The 19,528-nt window shown below is 39.5% G+C and overlaps 1 protein-coding gene across 3 annotated transcripts in view; it reads right to left on the bottom strand.

Annotated features, from left to right (window-relative positions):
• The window catches only part of LOC145994872 (glutamine--fructose-6-phosphate aminotransferase [isomerizing] 2-like), a 70,404-nt gene extending 51,907 nt beyond the window's left edge, over positions 1 to 18,497 (bottom strand). For all 3 annotated transcript variants that reach the window (XM_083131296.1, XM_083131297.1, XM_083131298.1), the window contains exon 1: positions 18,395 to 18,497. In XM_083131296.1, the coding sequence (XP_082987422.1) occupies positions 18,395 to 18,401 (7 nt within the window). In that variant the 5' untranslated portion in view covers positions 18,402 to 18,497. The remainder of the gene's footprint in view (positions 1 to 18,394) is intronic.
• Positions 18,498 to 19,528: the final 1,031 nt, after the last annotated feature.

Raw genomic sequence — 19,528 nt, 5'->3', positions numbered from 1 at the left:
GAAGTATGTAGGCTGAAGATACTTGTAACTTTTATTGGTGAAATGTGCAAAGTGACTCGTATATGAATTCACAAACATCTAAACCTTAATGCAATTAAAAACAACAGTGGCGGCGATTGGGTTCCAAAACTGAGGGGGGGGAGTGAACTGTTCCCTTGGTAGATTCCATATTAATTCATTTTGTTATTTACACGGAGTAGGATCACTTTTCGTGGAATGTCCCAAATTTACAACTCATTAAATGACGCTCCGGGTTGAGTAAATAATATTATTTTTGCCCTAGTTGTTATTATTCTTGTTATATATGTATAGGTGTGTGTATGTGTCCATCTTATTATTTTGTTTATTTCTTTTCAGGTTGATATCCTGATGTGAAATGGATTTTTCTGTATTCAGGACTTTTCAAATAAATAAAAAAAAAAATTAAAAATATTATTTTTTAGATAGAGCGTATATTTAAATCTAGCACCAAAGAGATATTCAATTATGAACTACAAAATCTTCGTGTGGAATAAAATTTGGATTGTGTTAGAGGGGGTTGTGAATTTAGCAAATCACTAACGTGAATTGTTGGTGTGCAATGATAATTTCCGCAAGTGGGACATGGTTGCCTGGACATAATTTTGTCACGTAATACCACTGTTTGCTGTATGCAGTGCTACCAAGAATGCCAATAAGGATGGTGCCGAGACCAAGAACAAGACATGACTCTCTAAAATCGAGACGAGGCAAGACTTAGTATCCAAGACTCTCGGACTAGTTCAAAACTTTGGGAAGATATTTGAAAAAATATACTTTTGCTAAATTAGTTTACGTCATGTTTTCTTGAGACACATCAAGCTGAAATCAACCTAATTATTAAGTCCAGTGCGGATCCAAGAGGAGGGCAATCGCCTCTTTCAACTGCCATGTTTTGGATATAATGCCTAATATTTTTGAAGACTCAAATGTTCAGCCTCTTAACAGGCTCGTGCTTTTTTTTAAAAAAAAAAAGTTTGATTAAAATCCACTAGGCTAATCAGAACTGCGCCTACAGTTTAAATTTGGTTGGTTGGTTGATTTGGTGTTTTAAGTCTACTTTATGCACAGTAAGGCTAAACGGTACTGGACCCACAGTTTTAAGTGGGATCCGAACCACTTTGTGCTCTACCGGGTATCGAACCCGTGACCCCTTGATTAAGTTTAAATTTGGATTCGAACCACTGCACAATATGCCTCAAAAGGGGATCAAACCCGAGACCCCTTCAAAGAATATATTTTCTTTGCTCACTTCACTTCTCATATATGATTGTTCAATGGCTTCTCGTATATGATCGTTTCACCGTGACACAGGCCCGTAGCCAGGCAGGGACTGGGGGCGGGGGGGGGGCTCAGGCCCTTTGACATTAGGTGAAACTTTTTTGTATAATTTATTTGCAGTGAAGAGTGAAAATGTAGATAGCTCGCAACTTTAAGGATAAATCAACAGAACATGAACAGCCGATATTAGATTCGCTCATCTTGTTATGAGCTGAAGTCTAAGTAGCTGCAAGTATTTAGAAGATTCTCTTCTCTAGACTTTAGAAAGTTCCTTCATAAGGGAGCTTCTTTATCTGTACTTTCGCTCCCCTGTTGCGACCTCCCGTTTAAACAGAAATCTGTGACTTTGATATCATGCAAATTCCCTTCGCATATGCATCAAAGGTCAACAGCTCCCAAGTTTTGGGAACGAATGGGAGTTTCATTGCTTCGGCCGGGGGTGGAATGTGCTGTAGGTACTGTCATTGAATATTGTGCATTTTTGTGTGATATAAATACGATCTGTATCATCTAAAGTAGTATGGAGTGTCTAAGGAATGATAACAGTGTCAGCCAATTAACACTCAAAGAGCTGTTTTAAAACATGTAGAAAAATGTAGTATGTGTGTGATATTTATAAATTTTATATACAAAGGCTGTCGCAGAGAAGGTGAGACTAATTCTTGTATAGGAAAACAGCGACCTCCATTGGCTAGCAAATGTACTGGGGTGAAAATTTGGTTCATTAGCTGCCGATTGAGACCAAAATGAGAGCAATAGGTAAAAAAGTCGTGACTGCGTAGCAGCTAAAAGACAAGCATGTACATGGACCCCTCCAAGAAACATTAATATGAAACAAAAAAATTCCACACCACAAATCTTTTATTCAGAATCAGCCATATCGAGTAGACGTACATCTTTTTCAAAATAGGCACCATTGACAGCTAAGCAAGCGTCCATACACTCCTGCCACTTTGTGAATGTCTTTGAAAATTCGTCGTCAGGTATTGAACTGAAGAAAACTTGCGCTGCGGTGATCACTTCTTTGTTTGTCATGAAATGACGACCACGTAAAGCGGCCTTTAAAAGTGGAAATAGCCAAAAGTCGCAGGGTGCAAGATCCGGGCTGTATGCTGTATGCGGGAAAATTTCTATTTTTCTCTTCGTCGCGTAATCCTGAAAAGCCCGCACTGTATGCGGTTGTGCGTTATCATGGTGGAATATGAAGGAGTTCTTCAAATGCAGCCTCTTTTTTGCTATGTGCTGGCGCAGAGTCTTGTCTGTCTTGATCGGCATATGCCTGTTGAAACATTTCCCTAAACTAAAACAAAATTTTATAGCATGTCGCTGTTCATTGTGAATACTCATTGCGAAAAGCAATGTTATACACAAAAACCTGGAGGGGTAAGCGAAACACGTTCAACGTAAATCCACACAGCTGCTCACTAACGTGGTTTCGCAACATGTGACAACTTGCTACGGAAACAGAATAAGTCATCCTACACGACGGGACTAGTGCCGAAACCATAGGCAGTGTTGCCAAGCCAGGAAAAAATCTGTCTCACCTTCTCTGCGACAGCCTTTGTATAACTTAATGATCCTCTCTCACACACACATAATTTAACTTCATTTAATACTGTTAAATTTTTTAAAAATGGACTTGGTTTACAAAGCCCCCCCGAGATCAATTCTAGCTACGGGCTTACCGTGACAATGGGAGGCATTATGATAACGACATACGTACAATAATAGCTATCTATTCCAGCGTTGGACTCCTATTTTGCAAAAACAATGCTCTAAAACATGGATGTCGACTTGGTTCCTTGTTGCAGTACTAGGCTATATATTGTTTATATAAAACAGTGCACGTGTAGCTGTGAGGTGAGGTGCCCGATTGAAATTCGATCCTCTCTCCCAACTGTAGCTTCTGGATACACCACTAAATAGGTCATATACTTTGTTTGATGCAATGACAAATATCAATTATGGGTAAACCTGCGTTGCCTGCTCGCACACTGAGCATAAAATTCTGTTTTCCGAGGGTTCGTAACGTTCGGGGAGCAGGGGCACAAGATCATCTAATTTGACACCTCTCCGCCAATTTAGGCGAAACAGGAATTGGCGTTCCGCCTAATCAAGTTGACAGAGAAATATTTAAAATTAGAGAAATTTGCTATACCATTAATATGGTCCCTTTAGTTTTTGTGTGCATAATTCTATTTCATTTATTAAGAATGGAACTGTAATTTGTTCTTGTTTTACTATTACTTCAGTGATTCAATGGTGTCTGAGGGTTCGATGCCCTTGGTTATAGTTAACCAATAGACCAGCATACATAAACATGAGTTTGAGTTTTAAGTCCACTTTATGCACAGGAAGGCTAATCGAGATTGGACCTTCAGTTTAAAGCGGGATCCGAACCACACTTGTGGCTCCATCGGGTATCGAACTCGGGAGCAGGGACCACATATAGGCTATAATATAACTAAGGCTATTAGAATATTGACTTATGTGACTAAACTTAACCTAACGTAAGGCTATTGGCTATTATATTACCGTTATATATCATTTTTCCTACTTTGTGTGTATATAAATTTAATCTTTAATTTTCTGGTCATAACAAGGATGTGTGCCGGGTATGTTGGTGTTTACGTTGATTATCGTGTATGACTGAGACGTCTGATACAAGTTTCCCCAAATTTCCCTACTTTGAAATATCTCCGTCTAAGGTTAAATTGTGTGAATTTAAATGGGAAACGGGCGAAACAGAAATTTCAGTTTCGCCTAAAATGGCGCCGTGTGCTGTTACGTCATTAAGCGAAACGGAAATACTAGTTTCAGGAAACATCACAGCACTCCACAAACAGCAACATGTTTTTGCGATGGATTTTTGAACTTAAAAAGTAAATCGAGGAGAAACTAAAAGCGCTTGATGTCATTTGCACATCCACTCAGGGAAAGCCGGTCAACAATAGAAAAGTAGTGCCCACAAGGCAACACGTGGTGTTTGTTTTCAGGAGGAAAGTGAAAGCTGAAGCTGGCAAATGCTAATGCAGACTCGCGCGGATAGCTCAGCCTTGGGGCAATCTTGTCTTGTCAATCCTGTTCAGGTTGCACTGGCAATGTTTCCTTGTTATTTTCAGGATGCGGGGTAACACCTCGGAAAACACGTTTTTACCTCATTCTCGCACTCTGTTTGACGACAAATTCCATTATTTACCCCGAGTTAAGCTGCCAGCTAAACGGTTCAGTACGATGTTGTTGCTGTCTTGTTAATCTATCTGTGTCTTGTTCGAGGGCGATACCATGTTCTGTCTCTCACACTCGTCCCGACTTGTCAATGCTCGTTCTCGGTCTCGTCTTGCAAATGCCTGACTCATTCTCGTCTGAGTTTATTATCCGTTCCGTTATCGTTACGGTCTCGAATGTCTAGTCCCGATTAGCCTTTCTGTGCATAACAACAATTCAATTCAATATTGTTGGGTTTGTTTTAAGTAAATTTTATGCACAGAAATGCTCATCGGGACTGGTTCTCCAGTTTAAAGCAGGGCCCAAACCTCAATGTGCCTCCAGCGGGTATCGAACCCGGGACCCCTTCAATACAATGAACGACAGCAAACACCAAATCAAATTCCGTAATGATTTGATTTACTTTTTCTTCTTTTTTTGTTATTTAGCGTGTCTTTTCTTCCAGTTTTGGCTAAGCGCGGCTTTGGGGAGGAGTGATGATATGATGAAATTGATGAAGGAACACTCACGAAGAAAATCCCTGCGCAGGCCGGGATTCGAACCCGGGGCGAACTACGGGGGAAATCCCGTAGTGGAAGTCAAAGGCGTGTCGAAGTGAAGGTCACATAGTTTGGCACAACTTCGAATTCAATTTCCTTTAGCCACTGTATCCACCTCATTGATGAAAGCCCAGAGATTTCCTCCTCAAGACGCCACTGACTGTAGGCCCACATCCTATTAACCTCTATGCATGAGTGGGCCTAAACTTCAACGAACTTTTTTTTTACCACAATCAAACGAAAACTGATCTGCCTCAATAATAATTCTTAATCAAATGTTCTTGACGTTATAAAAATACTCCTTTAAATGTAATCATTAGAGCTAGGAATTTTAGGTGCTGCACCTTAAATTTTTTTGTGTGAAAATAGGTAAAAAAGTGACTCATCCCCAAAATAAGCATGTATTGAACTCTACTCATGGTGTTTCGGTTGCACCTTTTTGCACCTTTTTCACAATCTCAGAAGCTTTTGCACCTTTTCGCATCTTTATCATTTTTTTAAATACAACTCGCGCGCCACATTCGAGGCATGGCTTCTTGGCACGCGATTCTTGTTTACCGCACAACAATGAATCGGCTTTCTTCAGTTCTTGGACATTAATATAGTAAGCGCGCGGACTTTAAACAGTGCCAACCAACAATGACGCGTTACAATTGCTAGAGGTTGTGCTCTTTTTGTCCTATACTGTATTGTTTACGAATTGTTGTAGAAAAGCTGTTTTGTTTTTGTTTGTTTCCGTCTCAGCTAGCAAGGTAACCGCAGTCTGTGATCGACTGATCGATGCATCGGATATGCTTGTTCACCATGCCAAAACATAAAGAAAATGTTGGGAAACTTCAGGACATTGTTAAACAGTTTAGCGGTGACGGCATTCAGAGTGATGGATCTGTTCTGAGGTGTGATGTGTGTGATATTTCTATTGCTGTAGATGACAAACACCAACGCACTCGGGTTGTGCAGCATCTACAAAGTGGGAAGCGACAGCAATTTATTGGTGAGGCGCTTGCATCTTCGAGTTCCAGAAATACAAATGCATTTTTTCAGTGAGACAGCAAGGACATTTATAGCGTGTGGAATACCTCTTTCGAAACTTAACAATCCTGTCGTGAAATCATATTTGCAAAAATATACTGGGAAGTCACTTCCAGATGAGAGCACCTTAAGGAAATCTTACCTTCAACCTTTTTATGAAGCTAAAAGCCAAAAAACTTGCACTTAAACAGGAATTGCAAGATGAACTCTATATTGTAAATGGCTTCTCTTTCCTTACTACTGCAATCACAAAACTAGAGGAGCAGTGTTCTGAAAAGGAAGCACAGTGGGCTGTTTTGATGGATGTGCAACGAGAGTTGCAAGGGGTCGGGAAAGAGAAGTTAGAACAAAGTTTAGCCAAAAACCCTGATGATCAAGAAGTCGCAACCAACAAGTATGTGGATTACCAGTTGAAAACAAAATACGTACCACTTGTATCTGCTTAGTGACCGCAGATGTAGCCTCACTCAGAAGAACATAGAAATTTTGAATGTAATCTATTTCAACAATTTTCTAGATAACTAATTCTAAGCAAGTAAGAAGAAGCTGTTTTCCTTTATGTCGCTTTCTAATGTATCAGAGAATTTTCTTTGCTTAGTTATATTAAACGATTTAAAACCAGAGAATATTCTATGTGTTTATCCAGACAAGTTGAATCATATATGTATGCACTGCTCACAATAAATTTTACATCTGAAAATTAGCACCTATTTTAGCACCTTTTTTGTACAAAAATTGGCACCTTTTTTGCACCTTTATGGGCAAATTTTTGCACCTAAAATTCCTAGCTCTGGTAATCATATAAAGAAATTAAGAATCCAAATCACAGTAGCATGCGGAAATATACATCATCATTATAGAGCAGTTTAGAACACGATAAAACATATTTCTCGAGAAAGTAAAAGTACTGCAAGTCATAAACAATATCTTGCATGTTTTCGTGACAGTCAATGCACACGCAATGATAAAAAAATATATATATATTTCAAGAATCTGCACGTGAGCCCCAGAAATATGCCTAACAATCTAATCAAACACTTAGAAATTATCTACATGAGGCCAGTTTGTTACCATTTAATAAAATGCACAGTTGGCAATTGTTTTGAGTAAAATAAAAACGCATAAAGTTAATGATTAAATGTTAATAACAAGCCATCAAATAAATAGTGATTATGGTTTGCACTTGTGATAAGACACTTTTCAATGTAATATTGCAGTCTGAGTTTACTCTTTGTATACATTCAGTAGGTCTAAGGCGTCATGCTTTGGGCTCTGACTAAGAGACGCGCGCAGGTTCGAGTCTCCTGGGGGAAACAACTTTTCTCCTGAGATTTCGGCCTGTGTGTGGCCACCCACCATAGTGAAGAAATTGGGGAGTTATGAATGAGTAGCGTAACCCGGCCATGGAAACCTACAACAAGGGCGGGGGTTCGTCGTGCTGACCACACGTCACCCCGTTACTAGTTGGATGCACAGTGAGGGAGTGGACCTACAGTTTAAAGTGGGATCCGAACCACTATGTGCCTTCACCGGGTATCGAACGCGTGACCCCTTGATTACAAGGCGGCGGCGTAACTGATACGCCACAGGCAGGTTACCAATACAGTGATACTGAAAATGAAATATATGATTGTGGCGGAAACTGCCAGGAAGGATATTTTACATGTGATTATTGTCACATAAATAACAATTCTAATAACCTTGATTAAAATTATATTCCATTGTAAACTAGTTCGAGAGAGCGAGCGAAAGAATTTATATTTTCTTAGTGTTTCTTTACTTTACGTCCCTTTTTCCCCTCATGAGGTTAACTGCGACAATTAACATGAATACTGATTTCATGGAGGGACTCAACGCGATCGGCTACAGAGACAGCGTAATTTTCTCAGTAAAATGTTCCGGAAGGGTTATTTGGTGCGCCCCTGGTTCTTTCATTGTGTGTGGAGAACAGACCAAAGTCGCCCCCAGGGCACTACATTGAACTCTGATCGTAAAATTTAACTTGCACGTTTCTCTAATGGCTGAATAACCTTCATTTGTTTACTATCCGAAAGTGAATGTGCTTCGAGGTTCTTGACCGAGTGGACACGAGCGTTGACTCGGTACAACCTTCCACGTAGGAATGTGACAAGAAGGAACACACGATCGGGAAAAATCCAGAAGGATCCATAGCAATCTTAATCACTTAATGGCATGTTTCTCTTACAAATACTTTCGTCTTGTGACAGCAATGAAGATGTATAAGATAGCACTGAGTAATAGAATCAATTTATGCCGTTGGTCATGTTCAACTGACTAGGCAAAATAGATTGAACATAAATAAGTCGTGTTCACCGCCAGTACTATGAGCGTACCTGACAGTGTAGAAATAGTCCTTACAAACTTCTCAAGATGGACAATATTAAGCAATGCCTGGAAATGAGGCGAGATCATAAATAGGGGTGCGTTATATTTCGATATCGATATTTTAAAAACAACATTGTGTTTGACTTAACTTGTACATGCAAAATGCAACAGCACCATTCATTCTCGCTTATTTTTAGTTCCTCGATAAGGAGGCGGCTGATTGAGAACTACAGATTACAGAGCGAGACTATTGTGTTGTGGGACCCCCACTTTTGATTATCTTGCGAACAACAAGATTCTCTTTCTCCTAGTTAAAAATTGCAATTGAAACATCGGATTGAAAGATTATTTAGTTACATCGTTTATCGATATCAACGTCCATATTCTTTTACACTCGATATATCGGGCTCGATGTCATTATTCAAATGATTTTGAACTTCGATATTTAAAAACCGATATCGCACAGCTCTAGCCATGATAATCGCTGGGCGAAATCGTTTGATATCGCTTGAACATCGATCAATTGCTAGATTTGCTATATTTTACTTTGCTTTTGTACCACTTTGGCTAATCTGCGAAGATGGGGATGAGTGATGATATGATGAAATTGATGAATGGACAATCACAAACATCCATGCCTAGGCCGGGATTCTAACCCTGGACCCCTGCCGTCGTAGCGCGATGTGCTAATCACTCCGCCACGGGGACCGACACTGGAACATCGAGATCAAGTCGATACAATAAGAACGTATTAATAATCCTTAACTACATTAAGAATTACTGTATTAAGAATTATGTTTCACGAGTCTTGATATTATTTTAATTGCGTATATGGTTTAAGGGGAAAAAATGCACAGGAATTGTAAGTGGATATTCTGCCATTAACCCCATATGAATCCAGCTCAGAATAAAACCATACTTGGGTCGGCAATATTTCGAAGTAACTCGAAAGAGCGGCAGCAGAACCTTGGGGTTCATTGAACAATCCTAACACAAGCAATAACACTAAAGACACTAGGGTGTGGACCCCTCCAGGGCTAGAATTGGGCACAATTTGTTTCCGACACGTCCCTACGGCTAGAAAAGGGAAAAGGGGGATAATACACATACACAGAGATACACGTACGAACACACACAACCCCTTACTCGTGCGAGCATACACTTTTTCTCACGAAAATGTATACTATGCAAGAGAAGATAACACCTAATTAACATACTTACTCGTATACATCCTTATAACCTCCTCCGCTATTATGTTATTTTCAATAAACAAATCATACTTTCCCACCAACTCTTCATACTAAAGCTTCTCCCTATAAAAAAGATATCCCTATTTACTTCAATACTCTCCCTTGGGGGTCTTCCACCGCTTTTTTTTCTTTTAATTCGCCTTGTGCCAATTCCCCAGATTTCCTCTAAAAAGAAAAACAATTGGTTTGGAACAAAATACCTCAAAGTTCTAGCCGAAAATGGCTAAAATTTACCCCACACCCCGTCATGATACTCCCTTACTCCCATTAGTAGCTTTCCATTTTCGTCTGCTTCCTTTTTTTCACCTGTCTTCTTCTCTTCGGCTTTAACCTTTAGTCTTGTTATGTTACATACTACTTACTACACACCTTGACTCTTGCTTTTTCTACATATTGTTTCCTGAAAAATCTCCTTTCTTCTCTGATTCTCTCGTTATCGTTCATTTCTCTCTTCCATCTTTCGGTCTCCTGTTTCCTTCATTCCACTCCACCCTCTCGCTCTTTCACTCTGTCTCCTCTTATTCTCCTTCCTATTCTACTCTACCTCTTGATCCTCTGATTTTCTTTCCTTTCTCTCTGTCTACTTCCTTCATTTCCCTTCATCTCCCTCTCTGTTTTCTGCTTCTTCATTTTCCTTACTTTATCTTCTCTACCGATTTCTCTTCCTTTTTATGTCTCTTGCGTCCTTCATTTCCCATCCTCTCTCTCTCTCTCTCTCTCACACACACACACAAACACACAGTGTATGAGTCCGTCCATCTATCTCCTCTCGCTTCTTTTCCTTTGTCCTTCTCTATCACTTCTGTACTCTATCTTCTCCCTGAACATGATTTTTTTACAACTTAAAAACGCATCAACATATACCACTTAAGGATTTTGCCCCCCCCCCCTCCCATTTAAAAAAAATCTGCATTTACTCACTACTTCATAAGCGAACGCTGAGTTGAGTTGGCTGAGTTGTTGTTTTAAGTTCACTTTGTGCACAGTAAGGCTATTCGGGACTGGACCTACAGTTTAAAGTGGAATCCGAACCACTATGTGCCTCCACCGGGAATCGAACCCGGGATCCCTTGATTACAAGGCGACGACGCTAACACTTCACGATCGGGAGACCCCATAAGCGAACGAACATAAAGCATGTGAACTAAAAAGTTGAAAAAAATATGGGGATAATAAATAACTGATGCAAGTTCCTTCACGGAATTAAAGTACTGGTAACCTTCTCAATTACAATGCATATAATATTCAGGAAATTGGTGCACAAACCCCGGGGGGAACACAATTGGTTCTATGCACAAAATACACAGTGTTTAAGTGTCTAAACCTGATTAATTTGCATGTTGTAACTTTTTGTCGTGCTTCGGGCTACATTTTCTTTCTAACTTGCGAATGATCTGCTCCATTTGCGTAGCTACGAGCAATTAATAAACACGCAAAGCAGTTTCCTTAAACCATGATGAAGAAACCAGAACACAATCCACTCCTGGCAATCCAAGTAATTACTGATAATAAAACTACACGGCCATGACGGAAATAAAAGCGTTATAAAGCTGAGTTTTATATTTAACCCACCAGTGCGAAAAAATAATTTACCCACAGAAGAGTGCCTGTTGACAATTTAGGAGTTAGGTGTGATTGATTGATTTGCTTTATTTTACTTCGCTTTTTGTGCCACTTTTGGCTAATTTGCGGAAGATGGGGATGAGTGGACAAAATGAAATTGATGAATGGACACTCGCAAACATCCATGTCCAGGCCAGGATCCGAACCCGGGACCCCTGGCATCGCAGCGCAATGTGAGGAGTTAGGTGTGCTATGAGGAGCAAGACGAAAACGAGACCAGGCCCTTCGAGACGAGACCGAGATTTTCGACCTCGTTCAGGAATTTGGTATGTTATTTGAAATATTTACCCAAACCGTTAGCTGCGATTAAAAACCCGTGCGGCACGGATGTATGTACACACGATAAAATTACGTTTTTCGAATGTTCGCAACTTTGATTGGTTTCAGATTTTTGAGTCCACTTTATGCACAGGGGCCTAACCGGGACTTGACCTACAGTTTAAAGTGGAATCCGAAGCACTATGTGCCTCCACCGGGCATAGAACCCGGGAACCCTTGATTACAAGGGGATGACGTTACCAATTCCCAATCGGGGAGACTCTCGTAGCTTTGATTGATTATTTTGTACTTCGCTTTTCTGCCACTTTTGGCCAATCGGGAAGATGAGTGATGAAATTGATGAACGGACACTCACCCAGGCCGAAATTCGAACCCGGGACCCCTGCCGTTGTAGCGCGCCGTGATAACCACTCCATCACGGGGATCTGCCCGAAGATTGGTAGCTTTGAAAAAAGGCACCAAACAAAAACAAAAAAAACTTCAGAAAAATGTTTCGCCTTATTGATCTCTATACGCTGTGAAAGTTTGCACGATGGCGTGTATATGTCCTATGACAGGCATTTGGAAGCGAGATGAGACCGAGCACAAGACAGGCATTCTCGTTCACAACGCCAAACGAGATTGTATCAAGTCTCTTTTCGTCTCGTTACCTTGAAGAAAAAAAACAATAATAAGCAGTAAAGTAAATTAAGGGCACATAATAGAAATTAGCTAATATTTTGAATACTGAAAAGGCTAAAGTTCAAAATTTCTTATTTACTTATTCCATAATATAACTGGCGCAATTTCGTCATCTAGCTATAGCTAGGTTCGGCTTTTTAGCTAGCTCCATTTTTAAAACTTTCTGGGCACTAATAATGGAAATAGACACTAACAGCGGAAATAAGAATATTTAAAATATATTTAAAATTAAAATATGATAACAGTACCATAAAACACGTAGCCTATCTCTACTGACAGCTTAGTGGTGTGCCAATTTGCTTCTTCATACAGCATTTTTGTCCAGTGCACTTTGAACAAAAATGCTGTATGAAGAAACGAATTGCGGCACTATTAAATGTGTACAAATCTGTTTCTAAGTAAGAGTTTCCTAGTAGCTGCCACTTCGAGGCAAAACTTTCACTTTCTTTGCATACTTTCTCCTAGACAGCACTCGTCTGGGAATAAAGAAAAGTAGGCAAACAGCCAGTAAAAGAACTAAAATGGGGAAAATATAGGCCTAAGTAAAAAAAAATCGTTGGTGCTGAAGGCCTTCGTGATTGCAGGCAACGTCCAGGGTTCAAAATGTGAACGTGGCATGTGAATATCTGAATATCGTTTAAATTGTGTATTTGAAGGGGAATAGCGGACTTCAACCTCCTAGAAATGTCTTCCTACCAAATTGTTTTTGCTCGCAGTTGTTAATAAATAGTTAATTAAAATTAGAGATTTTATTTTAATATTTAAATTTTGTACCGCTCTTCTGTTTTGAGCGTCGGTATTCTTAAGTTACAAGTGCAACACAGTCGTAATTATTTACAGGCAAGTCAGACCCTAATACTAACTAACTAACTCTCTAGCCTTCTTAAACCCGAAGGTTCATGGCTGCAGCAACACAGGCCTTCCATCTGTCCCTATCTTGAGCAAGATCTATATTAGACCCTAATACAGGGTGTCCAAAAAATTACACATTGAAAAGTTTTGCAAACGACTTCACAAATCTTTTTACACCTTAGTAACTTTTTCCGTATACTGAAAGTTCATGTAGAGCATGATTTTCTTGTTAAATGTTCAAAATATACCCACATAGTTAATATACAGTCTAAGTTGAATGTCTCTATATCGCTTTTTGTACAAAAGTTACATACGTTCAAAGTCTCGGTTAAGTGACCTTTTGGACACCCTGTAGGTTATCAACACGTTTACCATTTCACCCACCCCCTTTTCAGGAAATACAATTATAAATGTTGTGTTGTGCCGTGTCAATCATGCCATGGTAACCGAGAAATTAAAGGTCGTTAGCTCGAATCTCGTAAAACGTCTAGAGCCTGTGTTTAACCTTGCACCTAATGCACCTTCACTAAGGTAATGAAACAATTCACATTCATGTTCAATCCGTCTGTAAAAATATGTAATATCAGACAAGTGCGACATTGATTAAGTGTCCCTTTCAGATATTCCAGGAAATTTGTATTTCTTATTGCAGAAACAATAACAAACATTTATCAGTCTCGTGATAATTATGACTGACAAGTCAAATCACTCTGGTTTCTACACTATGCCAAGATTAAAGATAACAAAAAACCCTATTAAAGAAATTCCAGTTAATCTCGATAAGAAGAAACAATTTCGAAATATTATTTGTAAGGCTAATATAGCTCAGTGTGCCATGAAGTCATAAAGTGATATAACTATAATATTCTACAGATTGTAAACCTCAGCCTAATGTGTGCTCACGGAGCATGGTGAAATAACATCGTAGGCGTCAATTGTCTTTTTAATCCCCTCACAAATATTGATTTTAAAAAGTAAAGAGAAAATATTTCGTTCAGAATGCGATTTTTCAAGCATTGGTGGCTGCCTGATTATTTTATACACGGATTATCTTATTATACTTGTAGTTAAACCTAATTGCAAAATAAAACGGGCAGCTTCCCCCGATGGCGTAGCAGTAACGCTGTCGCCTTGTGATCAAGGGGTCCCGGGTTCTACTTTAAACTGTATGTCCAGTCCCGATTAACCTCTATCTGACCATTATGTGGACTCAAACAAAACTAACAAGTTTAAAGACGAGGACGACACAGTCGTTTGCAAATCCAGATGAGAATGAGAACCTGACGGGCATTCTCGTTCACAGCCAGAGGTGTTCATTTTCAACGTACCTCACCCTCCGAGTTCGCAGTCGCCCTCACCCTCCTAGCTCACTCACGCCTTCACCCTCGGAAATCGTCTGGAGAGTGAGGGTGAGGTTTGCCCTCAGGAAGGTCACCCTATGGAGGGTGAACAGCTCTGTTCACACAAACAACACGAAACGAGATTTGAGAAAGATTTGTTAGTGTGAAAGTGTATGCCGATCACTAAATTTATCACGGGCATGCAAAATCATTACGATTAATATTTAATGCAACACGTTTATATCCAAATAGATGATAAATTTTGATTGTGAGAGAATAAATTCATTTTCTTTTCAGTTGCATCACTTTTCTCTTATAAATAAAGCTTTTTAAACCCATTGTATCAAACTTTCGCCATCTGCAATCTGCAAGATTAAATGTTATCATTTCCTAGTATTCGCACATAAATCACATTTCATGCAATCTAATGTTGAACTTCGCCAAGTTATTATATGCGATGACGTTCTGGATGCAGTGTATCGATTATCATAGTTTGCTTTCTCGGTGCGATCATTGTCTTTTAATTCTGATTTGTGACACGCTTAAATAAATCACATTGTCTTTTGTTTTTCTCTTTTGCCTGGTCTTGTTTGAAGCTCTCAAACATATTCTGCGGTTGTGACACTCATCTCCCGTGATGTGCTAACGCGCGTGTGAGACGAATTGCATTGTCTCTTCCGCATCAGCAAATTGGACACATGGAACTTTTCTCGATTGTATTAAAAAAACAACTTGGGAGATTCTTTCGTTCTATCGGCATCAGAATTACCACTGTTAGTGGTATCGTTTATCTGTAGTAAATGGGATGGTGGGTGGAATAACAGCTAAAGAGATTAAGCACGAAAGGACACAACCTCGAAACATAAGCATAACACATGATTAAACGAGAATAAACAAAAGCGGAACGGAATAAACGTGAAGGAACAAACGCGAAAGGTTTAAACGCGACGGATTAAGCGTGAAATGAATTACAGCGAAACGGATAAATTCCGAAATCAAAATTGAACACAGCAATAAGCGCGAAAGGAACAACCACGTACCAGATTAACCGCGAAAATTTTACTTTTGCGCTTAATCCCTTTATAAAATGTTTCACATAATTATGAATCACCCTGTATGTAATTGGTCCAGTAAAGATTATTAAGAAAAGAAAGTCAGTTCCTGTTCGATCAGTTTGATCATGGTCACTTTTCCCGAATAACCGCATAGGAAACCACTAGATATTGGAGGAGCAAAATAAAAATAATAACAGGCCTCTGGAAAAGCTCCTCCAAGTTTACTTTCTCTATCAACTGGTTTCCTCAGTGGAAGAAATCATGCAAGGAATATTTACTAATATTTAGCTTTGCAGTTGTTATTTGTACAAACGGTATCACTAGTTTTCTCTCATTCGTTAATAATTCATTATTATTATTTATATATAGTTAAGTTTGGGGGACCAACAGGCATTTAGCTGTCCAATTATAGGTCTCCGCTAATTACATTTAAAAGTTACAGCTACAAATATACATGTCACACACATACAAGTATTTGTTTGGAGTATGCCGTTTTCGGGCTCGCCGGGCATGGGTTCCTACCGAAATTTTCCCAAATTACACTTATGTACGACGAAAGATTTACAGAAACAAAACTAGCCAGTTTTTATAGATTTTGGAGTGCAGAAAATAAAATAATGGCAGTACATTTGTTTGATTGGGACTTATTTCCATGCAATACCAAGAAATGCATTAATCACTGAAATCACATGAACATTTCATTATACAATACTTATGTCCAAGAAGCAGTTCAACCTATATTCAGTGACTTGCACTGAGGGGTAGCTAGTCCAGCAGAGATAGATCAATCAATCTCATATCTCCAATTATTTTCAAATCCCAATATTTTTTGTCTTGTTGAAGCCACAGTTCATATAAAACACTTCTTTTCTCACGCGCTTCTCGTCCTTCGGTCAAGAGCTACTCTAGCTGGGTATTCCTCCGCCTCACCACGTTCAGGTACAAACGGCCGACAGAAGGGAAAGGGAAGATTTCTGCCTCTACTTCCCTTGCCCCTTCGCCCTCCGCTGCAATGGTTGAAACGTCGTGGTTTATGGTACACCGGTCTATCTGCTATATGAACAGATAGGGGATTGGTTTTCCCTCGATTCCTTTATAAATCCTCTGAAGAACTAAGGGGAGAAATTTCTGCAGTTCTTGTGTTCTCTGTATTTACACCACAAATTTATACACGATTTATAATATGTATGTATAATAGTGGTATGTAAAAATATAGTTTTATTGTTTATGAAATGGGAACGTATTAATGTGCAGACAAAAATACTTGGAAATGTTATGCTTTCTCTTTTTTATTTAATACGGAGAATTTAACAAATATTTGCTCATGCTCTCTCTCGTCTAAGTAATGTTTTATTTAAATATACGACGTACTAATCTCTTGGCCTCCAATAAAAAAAAAACGGGTTTAGCTAATCGGTCATAAATACGGATGTATTTATTTGGGCAAGAGAACGTGCGTTCTTATTGTTGTTGTTGGCTTATTTTACTTCGCTTTTCTGCCACATTTGGTTATCGCGGAAATGAGGATGAGTGATGATAATGATAAGATGAAATTGATGAAGGAACCTCACAAAGAACATCCATGTCCAGGCCGGGATTCGAACTCATGACGAGCGCGAATTCTTGTTCCTGTGTATTGTACTCTGCAGTGAATAATGAAATAATTTGGAATGAAAAATGTATCCCAGGACTTAAGATACCAAATGAATTTTCGCTAAAGTTTGGAACTATGTAGCACAGAAATTTTCGAGTTCCCCTAGACATGCCTTGAATATGCTGCACTCTGGTGCCGAATGTAAGAAGTATTTCCGCTTGCATCAGTGTTCGCACAGCGAAGTGAACATCTTCGGCGTATAGTGACCAACAGCCACTTACCTGTCAGCTCTTTGCAACACGCACAGCAATTGTGTCCAACGCCCTCCGTGGAACACCGTGGGAGTCAGTGTTACCAACCCAACTATCTACAGTAGTTATCGACGTGAAGGAAGTCGTGTCAGAGTTAATTGTGTGCATATACTGTACATCAAACATAGTATTTTTTCGAATAAATATACGTATGTGTGTGTCCATTTAATATGTACGTAATTTAAGACATATACATGAGTGTTCATGTGCTCGTGCGAACATTATTAGGCGACGCGCCTGTTTATCGTATAACTTCTTGCCGCCTCCAGGGCAGTATGTCTATTAGTCTCATCTTCAAAGGTTTCGGATTCGAGTCCCGATCTGGCGACATATGCTTCATTGTGTTTATTCTTTCGTCTAATCAACATCTATCCGCATCGTCACGATTGGCAATGGGGTAGAAAGGCGACGTTTACCAAGCAAAAACAAACAAAACAATAAAAGTTACAACAGGTACAATTATAGCCTGTTGGGTTTTTCGACACAAAAGTAAGGTAGAACAAATCCTCTAACAGAAATAATTAACACACGTGCTATTACTTAACTAACTCCTTAGCATATATGCTACTACAGTTTAGTCTCTCCTTCCACACACTGTATTGTATTAAGCCTGTCACAAATGAAACGCTTGTCTCTTACCCAGAATTCGAACCTAAACACCCCCGACTTCGAAGCACCTCACGATAAACACTTCGCCACGGAGGCAATCAAAGATCAAGATGACATGCGTCAAGTATGCAGAATGTTGCCCTGAATTATTTGAAAACAAAAGAAACAAAAACAGAGTGAAATTTATCACGCCGAGTGACATTTATATAATGATATCGTGCTCTAGGTATTGATTCTCACTGAAAACCTGCCCGGTTGTTCCCACGTTGTCCTAAGACGAAACTCATTAGTGCATGTGGAGAATCTATATCGTACACATATCAACACGTAGTACAAAGGAAATGTGTAACACTCACCACACATGCTGTATGTCAAGTAACTGCCACGTACGATCCGGAAAAATTACTCCTTGAAAGTTGTGCGGCCGTGAAAGCTGCCTTGCTTTAAATGGAAACTAGCACCGCCCTCCTAGATACAGTGTTGCCAATCAAGGAGGGAAGATTATCCCAACGGCAGAAGGAATAAATCCCTTCGCCATCTACATGCAACTGAAGCATAACATTATGGCAAGGGAAATTCGAAGAATGTGTTTCATATACAAGCAATAACGGTTTGTTGGAGCAAAATATTTCCTAATGTTATGTACATTATAACACAGGATAGAAAGCTCAATAAACAACGACAACGCGACTGAAAGATAAGACAAGTACCGTTGTTAAAAATCTGAAATGAATCCATGCTTTAGAGCAGCGATTCTTAAAGTGTGTTCTGCGTAGCCCTGATAAATTAATATAATTTGAAAAATCCCCCTTCTAATAAAACGGAAAAAATTGTGGCATTTGTAAGTTTATTTCAGTGGAGTACAGTCTGAATTCAAAGATTCAACTCGCAATCGAAGGTTCAATGTTCCAGGTTCGATTCCTGACCTGGGCACGTATTTCTTTGGGATTGTTCGTTCAGAAATTTCATGGAATCACCATTCATCCTTATCGTCGCAATTAGCCTAAAGAAACAGAAAATCGACATAAAATAAAAAGAATATACATATGCAGTGTTCGAAGTTAGGGGATATGGGGGGGGGGGAATGTATCCTCCAGGCCCCCAGCTAGCAAAAGTTTCGCAAAGCATTCCCCAGCTGTCTCCTTGTCACCATGTTAAACCATAGGAACATCCCCCAGCTATCCAAAATGCTCGACCAAACTCCACCAGCTAAGAATGTCCACCTCAAGTGGAATATATGTACTGTACATGGCATTCTACATCCCTCCCCTCTGCCTCCCCCCCCCACATTTAAATTCACCATTTTGGTGAATTAAAAGAAAAGTCATGATTTCAGGTTCGAAAATATGGTAGTCTTGCTCACAAGAAGAACACTGCCTGGGGTCAGTGGCGGCAATTGGGTTCCTAAACTAGGGCGCAAGGACAGTTTACATTCCCTTGTTAGATAAGGTTTAGCAGAGTGCGGGGTCAAAAGTTGCAAATAGTGGGGG

The sequence above is a fragment of the Lepisma saccharinum genome, chromosome 11 (genome assembly GCF_977018435.1).
Source record: "Lepisma saccharinum chromosome 11, izLepSacc3.1, whole genome shotgun sequence".
Taxonomy (NCBI): Eukaryota; Metazoa; Arthropoda; class Insecta; order Zygentoma; family Lepismatidae; genus Lepisma; species Lepisma saccharinum.
Note: the sequence above shows the minus strand (reverse complement) of the source record. Positions and strands in the feature narration are given on the sequence as shown.